Source organism: Etheostoma spectabile, chromosome 13, assembly GCF_008692095.1.
Source record: "Etheostoma spectabile isolate EspeVRDwgs_2016 chromosome 13, UIUC_Espe_1.0, whole genome shotgun sequence".
Taxonomy (NCBI): Eukaryota; Metazoa; Chordata; class Actinopteri; order Perciformes; family Percidae; genus Etheostoma; species Etheostoma spectabile.
In genome coordinates, this window is record NC_045745.1 from 27,651,854 (window position 1) to 27,662,718 (window position 10,865).

The 10,865-nt window shown below is 41.7% G+C and overlaps 2 protein-coding genes across 3 annotated transcripts in view; one reads left to right on the forward strand and one right to left on the reverse strand.

Annotated features, from left to right (window-relative positions):
* The first annotated feature begins 856 nt into the window (after positions 1-856).
* cnga2b (cyclic nucleotide gated channel subunit alpha 2b) lies at positions 857-5,681 on the forward strand. The gene is made up of 6 exons (XM_032533417.1): positions 857-965; positions 1,087-1,197; positions 2,669-2,845; positions 3,386-3,493; positions 3,625-3,731; positions 4,137-5,681. The coding sequence occupies exons 1-6, from the start codon at positions 865-867 to the stop codon at positions 5,624-5,626; spliced, it is 2,094 nt and encodes a 697-aa protein (XP_032389308.1). The 5' UTR covers positions 857-864; the 3' UTR covers positions 5,627-5,681.
* A 2,175-nt stretch (positions 5,682-7,856) lies between these two features.
* rraga (Ras-related GTP binding A) overlaps positions 7,857-10,865 on the reverse strand; it is a 9,407-nt gene continuing 6,398 nt past the window's right edge. For both annotated transcript variants that reach the window (XM_032533414.1, XM_032533415.1), the window contains exons 3-10: positions 10,110-10,209; positions 9,940-10,006; positions 9,601-9,823; positions 9,124-9,219; positions 8,918-9,040; positions 8,731-8,822; positions 8,517-8,632; positions 7,857-8,425 (exon numbers count right to left, since the gene is read on the reverse strand). In XM_032533414.1, coding sequence (XP_032389305.1) covers positions 8,322-8,425; positions 8,517-8,632; positions 8,731-8,822; positions 8,918-9,040; positions 9,124-9,219; positions 9,601-9,823; positions 9,940-10,006; positions 10,110-10,209 — 921 coding nt within the window. In that variant the 3' untranslated portion in view covers positions 7,857-8,321. The remainder of the gene's footprint in view (positions 8,426-8,516; positions 8,633-8,730; positions 8,823-8,917; positions 9,041-9,123; positions 9,220-9,600; positions 9,824-9,939; positions 10,007-10,109; positions 10,210-10,865) is intronic.

Here is a 10,865-nt window from a genome sequence, read left to right on the forward strand (position 1 = left end):
GGGGGGGGGGGGGGGATGCTCCATTTAAACCCAAGTCATTATTTATTCATAAATAAATAATCTGTGGCAAATGCTGTGTATTCTCCACACATTTACAATTGTTTGCTAGTTGTTACATTAGCAATTAGTTGGAATTAATCCTATAATTAATTCTAATTTACAATGTTTTTTTTTCTGAGGCACTTTCTATGAAATAATTGGAAATTTATTAAGAAACCCTAAAACATACACCACCAAATTTAAAAACACAGTAATACATGCAATTTGCCTCTTTGCAGTTGAATTGCTACTTTTTGAACCCAGCAACCCTGCACACACTTTGCTTTCAGTTAGCACCCTGGTTTCCTGAGTGATGCTGCTCCTGAGGGAGAACAGCTGATTGGCTCGCTGAGCCTTAGGGCTTCATGCCAACTGTGTTTGTGTTTTCATTAATGATCCACCAATTAGTCACACAATGGTAACAGTCGCCTAATCACATCGTCAGAGGGTGACAAGCTTTCACTGCCCTCACATTTTGGGATGGGTGGGGTGGGTCACTACTGTTGTGGTTGGAAATGGGTTTTAGGTGAATCTCCACCCTGACAAAACGGTCTTTGAAACAGTGGAGCATCAGTATCATGCCGTTTCTCTTGTAGCCGCTTTTGTCACCACAGCAACCAGCTGCTGTGTTGCGGGCCAGGTGAGGGAGTGTGGCACACAGTCCCAGTCGTCCCGCTGTCCCCTGACTATACACACACACACACACACACACACAGGAAAAAAAGTCAACTGAAACCATGCTCAACACTGCCTCAAATTGAGTCACATTGAGATGACTGCAGGAGGTTGTAACATGAGTGTTTGTCCACACCTGTAGGTCTGAAGATGACGGGCCACACGGCTGACAGAGATCGGTCGCCACACAAACTGTCAGTGAAGACCACCTTGGATGATGACATCGAGAGAGCTGAGAGTATACTCAGCCGGTGAGGACAACTATAAAATCATGCATTATTTATTTGTCTTAGAGGTTTGTTTCAGAGAAGCAACACATGTAAAAATGTAAACGCTGACATGTGTGTTTTTTTGGTGGGCTTTCACTCCCAGGGTGCCATCTGTGTGTGATGACACATCCTCAGAGCTGCAAACAATCGCTGCTCTCGACCCCAATGGACGCAGTTCTGAAAATTCTTTTCAAAGGAACGGAGCCATGTCGAGGTAAAGATCCAACATCGTGGCACGTCACCCTCCTTCACAAAGCTATTAGAAACTAATGAAACATGATTGTGCAGCTCTATTTATGTCATTTTATCTTATTTTGTTGCTAATGTTTGGCTGGCTTTTATAAAAACAGCCCACAAAAGTTTATAGAAAGAGATTTGTTTAAGGGTTTTTAAAGGTCCCATATTGTAAAAAGTTAGTTTTCCATGATTTTCAATATTATGAAGCAGTTCAACATACCACATACATACTGTAAAGGTATAAAAAAATTCAATTGTGATGTCATAACTAAACTAAGGACAAAGTGCCATGACAGTGCCGTAACTGTCATTCCCCGGCTGCAAAGATGGTGCGGAAAGAGGACAGATGTGTAAGATCTGGTACCGCTTACAAGTCAGAGCACACTTTGGGGGCTTTTTTTGTGGGAGGGAGGCCTTAAAGAGACAGGTGCTAAAACAGAGCTTTTCAGAAAGAGGGTGAATACGGGTATATTAAGATAACCAGTATAAAAAAAAAAGTGTTTCGTAAACATTAAATCATGTAAACATGTTCTAGTAGAAACCCAAAATACAAATATGAATCTGAAAATGAGCATTATATGGGACCTTTAAGGTCCCACGCTATATAAACACTTAATGTATACTGCATTCTAGCACCCAAAGACCATGATGACCAAAATGTTGGTGAAGCATTTTGCGTACTAGGAGAATACAACCAGAGAAATGGTTCCACATATTATTCTGTCATTGTGCAAAACTAATTCTTGATGTATTTGTAGCTGCTGCTATCCCAGAGTCCAAAGAAAGAAATGCAAACATTTGTTAAAGGAAGATCAGATCAGACCCTGTTAGATTTTTTCCAGTTGCTTACAGAAGCATTTTAAGACATGTACAATAACTTGTAAAAATGGAAATGTTTACAGAAATAGAAGTAAATGTGTCCAAAAACATATGCTGGATAAGCCAAGACAAAAACAATCTTCTTTGAGGAGGTTTTTACAAAACAAAGTAAAACGCGTAAAGGTTACTTTTTACATTTTATTGCAAGTCTATTTGGAAGAAAACATCTAAATAAAAGTAGTGTAATTTTTACTTAAATGTGTAAAATGAATTGTGATTCCTAGTAGAATCATCAGACTTATTGGTTCTCAAACTGGAGTTAGGGTTACCCCAGGGGTACATAATGTAACGTAGGGAGGTAGGTAACAAAAAACTCCTTTAAGAGTGCCAAAATAAGACCACATGAGATTGTAGTAGTTCACCTAAACTGTATCAGTTTCTTAATATGTTTTGAGTTGTTATGCAGCTCCTCAAGATGTGTACTTTATGTCATGCTGTCACTTTCATAAATGCAGAGGAAGTTCTTCAAAATATTATGAGAGCTTGTATATTTCTTGTGTGTGCGTGTGTGTGTGTGTGTGTGTGTGTGTGTGTGTGTGTGTGTGTGTGTGTGTGTGTGTGTGTGTCAGGCTGGTGAGCCTGGTGGTGAGACTGAGGGAATGGGCACACAGAAGCCTGCTGGAGGAAGAGGAGCGGCCCGATTCCTTCCTGGAGCGCTTTCGTGGCCCCGAGCTGAGAACGGCCCCCAGCCGCATCAGCAACACGCAACCAGATGCCAGTGGCAACAATGCCAAAGGGATCTTTAGGTATGCCTGCTGTCTGTCACCCTGAACCATAACTATGCACTGTAGGCAATGACCTGAAGAACAGAAACACACATTCCTAGTACAAAAAACTACCTGTGTAAAACATAAAACGGATACTGTAATACTGACAAATACTGTTGATACCAGAAATGCAGACTTTTTAAAAGTCACCAAACATATAGCCTCAATGTGTCCATTGTGTCATAGACATGTCCTGGTTTGAGCAAAAAGGGCAGGTCAGCACTCAGAGGTGTTGATTCAACTCAGTGATAATTGATGTTGTTGTATATGTGATTGCAATCTACTGCACAGTGTTATTAATATTTGCTTCACTAAATAAGACCATTTTCAATAAAGTATAATGCACACACAACACAAATTCACAGTTGCTAGAAATAATAGTATGTATTTCAGAACTATTGTGTGTATATCTTGCAGCTGCTTTTCTGCATGTCTTTGCAGTGATATGTACGGACAACTCTACAGAAATATAACAGTGTTATTAAGATTTTATTATTTGCAATCTCTCCATGCTTTCAGGAAAAAGTGGGATTTGTTTGTGGTGTCCCCATCCGACAACACCTACTACCGCTGGTTATTTGTCATCGCCGTAGCGGTGCTCTACAACTGGTTCTTCGTTGTAGTGAGGTACTAACACCACAGTTGTTATCTGTTGGGGCCCTGCAGCCTCCAGAGACGGGTGATGGATGTAGTGAATGGGGGGCACTGTCTACTGTTTAGGCTGGAGCATTCAATTGTTTTTCTTTTTATATTCTCAGGGCATGCTTTGAAAACTTACAGGTGGACAATTACATCTGCTGGCTGGTGTTGGACTACCTCTCTGACTTGGTGTACATAATGGACACTTGTGTTCGACTACGCACAGGTAACCTATTTCAAAACACAGCCTGTGGCATCGTGACACAATGTATTACACCACAGAAGTGCAAAGCTTTAAAGGGCCAATGTGTATATTTGGTTGTGATTCCAAGGTGTACGTTTTTGTAAAAATTTGACAATCCTAGTAGAAATTGGCATTGTTTTGGTTACTTTCAGTCCATTAACCAATGATTTGATGACCCGATTTAACTTAGCACTTAGCACAGAAACTTCTTTACCTAGTGGGAGCAAATCAAGTCGTAAACACAACACTGACACATTATCATCTTGGGTAAATGAGAAAACAGAAAACCAAAACAATGAGCTATATGATGCTAAAATGCAGAAATAAAACTAAAGTGAGCTGAGACCACTGCTCAACTAAATGTGTGCTCTATTCTTCACGTCTCAGGATTCCTGGAACAAGGTTTGCTGGTGAAGGACCACGCCAAGCTTAGAGACACCTACGTCCGAACATTACAGTTCAAGCTGGATGTACTGTCAATCCTGCCCACTGATCTGGCGTACATCTTCACCGGCATCCACACACCACAGCTCAGGTTCAACCGTCTGCTGCGCTTCCCGCGCATGTTTGAATTCTTTGATCGCACTGAGACACGCACCAACTACCCCAACATCTTCCGTATCGGCAACTTAGTGCTTTACATCCTGATCATCATTCACTGGAACGCCTGCATCTACTACGCTATATCCAATTCTTTGGGATTTGGCTCGGACACTTGGGTGTTCCCAGACCACTCCAAACCTGAGTTTTCCTCCCTGACTCGGAGTTACGTCTACTGTCTGTACTGGTCAACTCTTACTCTTACCACTATTGGAGAGATGCCTCCACCTGTGCGGGATGAGGAGTACCTATTTGTAGTCTTTGACTTCCTTGTTGGGGTGCTGATCTTTGCCACAATTGTGGGAAACGTTGGCTCCATGATTTCCAACATGAATGCCACCCGTGCCGAGTTTCAAGCCCGGATCGATGCCATCAAACACTACATGCACTTCCGCAAAGTCAGCAAAGAACTGGAGACACGTGTCATTAAATGGTTTGACTACCTCTGGACCAACAAGAAAGCCGTAGACGAGAAGGAGGTGCTAAAGAATTTGCCTAACAAACTGCGGGCTGAGATTGCTATTAATGTACATCTGGAGACCCTGAAGAAAGTACGCATTTTTCAAGACTGTGAGGCAGGCCTGCTTGTGGAGCTTGTGCTCAAACTACGCCCCCAGGTCTTCAGTCCAGGGGACTACATCTGCAGAAAAGGGGACATAGGGAAGGAGATGTATATCATTAAAGAGGGGAAGCTGGCTGTGGTGGCCGATGACGGGGTTACACAGTACGCCCTCCTCACCGCTGGCAGCTGCTTCGGAGAAATCAGCATCCTGAACATAAAAGGTAGTAAAATGGGAAATCGTAGGACGGCCAACATTCGCAGCTTGGGATACTCGGATCTCTTCTGCCTCTCTAAGGATGACTTGATGGAGGCAGTGGCCGAGTATCCAAATGCTAAGACTGTGCTAGAGGAGAGGGGCCGGGAGATCCTGATGAAGGAGGGTCTGCTGGATGAGAACACAGAGAGCGGCGGGCTGCAGAAAGAGGACACAGAGGAGAAGGTGGAGAGGCTGGAGTCCTCTCTGGACACCCTTCAGACTCGCTTTGCCCGTCTGCTCAGCGAATACAACAACACTCAGCAACGGCTGAAGCAGCGCATCACTCAGCTGGAGCGACAGCTGAATCAAACGGACTGCGGCGTAGATGCACGTGATGGCATGGATGCAGATGAAGAGACGGTCAATGAAACAGACCTTGGGACCTTTGCCCATACAAATGGGTCTCCGCATCGGAGTGATGTCCAAATGGAGGACAAAAGGAGCCCAACAAAACACTAACTCAATTTATATCTATTTTATTTATAGCGTCAAATCATAACAGAAGTTATCTCAGGACACTAGATAGAGTAGGTCTAGACCACACTCTATAAGTCACAGAGACCCAACAATGCCTTCAAGAGCAATTGCGCTTATTACAGTCGCAGCGAGGGAAGACATACTTTTAACAGGAAGAACCTGGCTCTTGGTGGGCGGCAATCTGCCTCGACCGGTTGGTCACACTAAGATTTTATCTCCTGAAATACTTCATTCATTAAAAGTATGAAAAAACATCATGACCTTTTGTTACTTTCACTGTGAGAATGTTTTAGCTAAGTGTAAAGAGATGTCTGCATGTCAATAAACATGAAAAAAAGTGGACAACACTGCTATGCCCATGCAGTCTTTGAGTTCTTGTCTATGCCAGAAGTAGTGAGTTGAATGCATGTTTAATTGGTGCCTTTATAGTAACTTCCCAGATCAAGCTTATTCAAGGTAGGGAGAACACATTACTGCTGAGAAAACATTCTTAAATAGAGTACATTAAAAACCTGCAAAATTAATTTTAAATGTCACTTTTTGGATTCCAGACTAAAAAGCACTGGAAATTACCGGTTGTTCCAGTTGTTGCGTCCCTTGTAAACATCTTATGTTCAGCTGCATCAGCTGAGGGATTCAGTTCTCTCAACATCTACGTATTATGCTCTGGCCCTGTACACCTAGGCTCTTGCTGCTCCTCCTGGGGAAAAAAAAAGTCCAAGGAGAGACAGTAGAAGGTGATTTGCTGAGTTAACATACACAAACAATTATTTTCAAGTGTCTTTATGTTCCCAATTAGAGCTGAATCAGACATACTATGATGATTATCATAAATACATTTTGACATTTTCTTATCTAGTTTGTGGGACACTTCTGTGACTCACACGCAATGTGCAACTTGTTTTTTTCAGTTGTTCAAAAGGTTTATTTGCTATAAAATTAGTCTTAATCAATCTTAAATTAAAATGAGTACACCACTCTGTCTTTGCATTTAGTTGCTCCCATTTCCATTATGCAGACTCCCTCTGTGCAGCAAGGGATGGGGGTTTTCCAGCCCTCTGCATTCCAGGATACAACTCAAGCACATGAGCAGTGTCGATACACGCAGCTGGAACAAGGCCTCTGCAGCGGAGCTGGCCACAATGAAGGGCAAGGAGGTAATGGGGGTACAGGGGTGGGATCTCCAGTTACCTGCCGTATGAATGTATAGGAAGTCTCTCTATTGTATCACATTAGAAACCAATGGGTACAGCTCTTGATACGCAGTATATGAAGAGCTCAGTCTTGGCCTAAATATAACCCTAATATGAGATGTGAAAATCACAATAAATGTGTGATTAGCAAATCAAAAGATATCCATACATGAGCTAAATTTCATTAAATATTTAATAAATAAATAAATAAAAACTGAATCAGTATTCCATGGCAAGATTTCCATACATGTGTCAACTAAACTGGAATATATCATTAAAATATGGTTTAAATTATGCTTTTATGTAATGTAGCTACTCCAATTTTCCCTTTACGAGCCAATTTGTCCCAGTTTAAACCAATATGCCTAGATGTCTTTTAGCCTGTAAATCAACCAACCCATGCTAACCAAAATTTAGTCTGGCTCAAATAATGTTTTAATAAATAAAAGGCCATGTGTGAAGCCCATGCATTCCATAAAAGCAGTATTAATTAGTATTGATCCCTCTCAACTTTAAAAGCAACAAAATAATTTTCACGAATCACAGCCATTTATACCTTGATCATTTCTGATGCAGTCATGAATGTTTGTTAAAGAGTAAAATTATATTTTTGAAGCCACATTTTCAGAGGCCTTAAGTGCTTATTCGGATATTAAGGATACCAAAAGTCATCCTGAGTTACAAGCATTTAGCTGCTTGTTACGTTGTTACATTCACTGAAATGAACTGATTGTGTTGTGCTTGCAACATTACAGAGAGAGAGAGAGAGAGAGAGAGAGAGAGAGAGAGAGAGAGAGAGAGAGAGAAAGAGAAAGAGAGAGAGAAAGAGTGGGGGGTGTCAAAAGGCCCCATGGCCAGAGGCACTGCTGGGAATTATAGAAACCTGAACCATGTCTGGGCAGAATGTGGTTTTACAGGGGGTTAATATGTACCGATTTGTATATGTTTATACCATATTTACCCTAAATACGGCATTGTTTTCCCCTAATGTTGATCAAGTGGTGAGCAGTGTCAAAATGTTGAAGCAGAAAAAAACACGTCACATATATTTTTCTGAATATAACTATATTGTTCATACTTTAAAAGTGTAACAGCTTACAAACTGCAAATCTGCTGCTTATCATCTGGAGACAACATCCCCAGATCACTGGGATTCCCTGCATGGAGTGAACAAATCGACTGTATACGACAAAGTTTGACAGCAAAGGTTGCCCCCTTCATAGTAAACACAACTATTCATTTTACTTTATTACGTTGAGTTAGGGCAATTCTAATTCCAACAGAATGTATTGCTGTTCAAGATACCTATGATCACTGTAGAAATTAGACTAAAAGAAAATATGATTTCTATATAACTGTGATTGAATGTGAAGATATAGAGGAAACAGTGCTGCTCATACGTTTCGGAGCTGGAAGACCGCAACATGCCAGCTGCGGTCTGTGGACTGATTGGCTGAGAGTATCCACTGGAACAAATGCACCGGCTAGCGCATTCGCATGTGCAGGCTGTGCTTGGGTCCATCCACCCGCTCCAACTTCTCAAAGTGTTTCCTAGCATTACGGATATTGATGAGAGTGGCTGCAGATGCTAGAAAAAAAGAGACACCAATTTTTATTATGCTGATTTGGTTTCCTAACTGCCCATTCTTTGCAGATAAATGTTCATCCTCACTACTTACGAATGGAGGGGTCCGACATGATGACCATGACATATGTGTTGGAGGTGAAGACGTCAATGAAGGCCGCAAAGTTGGAGTTCCTCACTTCCATGCTTTGGAAAGAGGCTGCAAGTTTACTGGAATAAAAATTTGATTAAAAAAAATTTAGAAACATCCCAAACATTTAGTAGGTGATGTGTGGAGGGAAGCTGATGTTTCTGCAGAGTGAACTTACCTGCAGCTGAGTTTAAACTGTTTGATAATGTTACTGATCTTTTCAAACCGGTGAGCATCGCGCTGCTCTTTGCACTGATAGTGGGAGATCACCTGCATTTACAAAACACCATAAAAAACAACATGCATTACTATAGTCAGAGTTTCTGACCAGACACAGTTGAAACAGATGAAGCAATTGCTCTTACCAGGAATGTGGCTCTCTCAAACAGAAGAACTTCATCTGCCTCTATGATCTGCGCAAAATTTCTCAGGTTTGTCTCCAGCTGCTGGACGTTTGGGATGAGCTGGTACACTATGCTAGACCAGGCCTGCAAATACATCAAAACATGTTTCTTACAGTGTCAACTTTAATACCCGAAATCTAAATATACAACCAGTTAAATCTCCCAACCTTATACAGGGTTTCGTCCCAGATCGATGTCCTAAAGCACGTGCAAGCCAAAGGTCTGGACAGTCTCTTCAGATCTTCTTCACGCTCCTTAAAGATCTGTAAAAACACTTAAGATAGTCAGTCACATGGACTGTATTGAAGCAATTACAGTTTTAGTAACAACAACCATTGTTATATTTAATAGGCATTCTTAATGAGAATGATTATTCATATTTTCAAAAGAAACCGTTTAAGCATTTAATGTTATACAATCAGTTCATTTATCTACTCTTTTTTTGTTAGAGGTACAGTACATTTTCATCTCTGGTATCACGAGTGAAATTCAGGTAAAATTCTTTAATAAAGTTCTACCACTAAGAGCACCAATCGTGGCAATAGAAAAGACAGTAGCACTAGTGTTTCCGGTGACACTGTTAACATGGCTGTCAAACGGTCTACTCTACATACAAATAATAAAATTTAAATAGTTAAGCCTACCAAATCTCTTTGATCTTCTTGCACCAGATCCATTTTGTGAACGAGGCAGAACACTTTAGCGTCGGGGGAGTTCTGCAGGATGGCCTCCAGACAAGACTGGTAGTAGTGCATGTCTTTCTCCAGCTCACGGCTCTCCACATCAAATACATAAATAAGCACTTCTACATTTCTGAAAATGTTGTCCCTCTGGCTGGTGAAGTAGTTCTCCATAAACGTGTCCTGTCTGTCGGGTGAAGGGAGCACAGACCACCGTTACGCGGAGGGTTTCAGATTAGTGGGAAGACTTTAAATTGTCAAAGCTGGTCCAAAGATGGCAAATAACGAACAAGTGTACTTTACCCTCCACAGTCCCACAGGTTTAGAACCAGATTGCCAAGAAACCGTACATGGGAGTGCTCTACGTCAACTACATTAAACAAAGGATGAAACGATTATTTTATAGATGATATTAGAGAAACACCCTGCATCAAACATTTATCATTTAGCATCTTTCTTTAAAGTGCTCTTACTTGTAGCTCCAAGGCGGCGTGTGTCTCGAGCTATGTAATTGGCAAAGATGATTGATCTCATACTGGTCTTCCCAGACCCACTTTTCCCCATCAGTAACACCTGAGAGCACAAATACAACAGATTAGACCATCAGTGAAGTTAAAGCCTTGCAATAGGTTCGTTCGAGATGAACTGCGCCTCGCCTGTAAAGTGGACGAGAGCAGGCGGCAGCAGCTGGGGCGGGGACAAAAAGCTGCGGTAAAGTCGGACAGTTTCCAGCCGCCTTCAGGCTGGACAGGAAGTGACAAAAACACTGTGGTGTGATTCCGATTTAATAAAATATAATCAGACCCACATATCAGCTGGTACACAGTCTCCAGTTGTAGCTGGCAAAATACTCTACATGCGATCTGTTGCTGATTTTAATAAACAACACACTGTAGATGATACGTGATGTGCTCAGATTTAGTCTCTCTGACTTCTAAACGTAGCTATCAGTCACACAACATGTGTTCTGGACAGAATAAGTCTTTAAATCAGACAAATAGCAATTAAAATCCCTCCGATTCAAAAACGATAAAAAAGTTTATATAAAAAGTCATCATGTTGTAAACCAATCAGATTTTAAATCAGCTGAGAAGCCGGCGTTTCCCAGCATGCACTGGGTCCGCCTGGGTCCGCCTGGCTCTTGCTGTCGGTGAAAAGCAACTGCGCCGCATGCGTCTCAGAACTGCGGCCGCCTTGCTCTCGTGAGATTTCCGTTGCCCACGTGTGCA

Coding starts and splice junctions, on each gene's coding strand:
- cnga2b (XM_032533417.1), top strand. CDS start 865: ATGACGGGCCACACGGCTGACAGAGATCGGTCGCCACACAAACTGTCA. Junction 966..1,086: donor GCTGAGAGTATACTCAGCCG/GTGAGGACAACT, acceptor TTTCACTCCCAG/GGTGCCATCTGTGTGTGATG. Junction 3,732..4,136: donor TTGTGTTCGACTACGCACAG/GTAACCTATTTC, acceptor TTCACGTCTCAG/GATTCCTGGAACAAGGTTTG.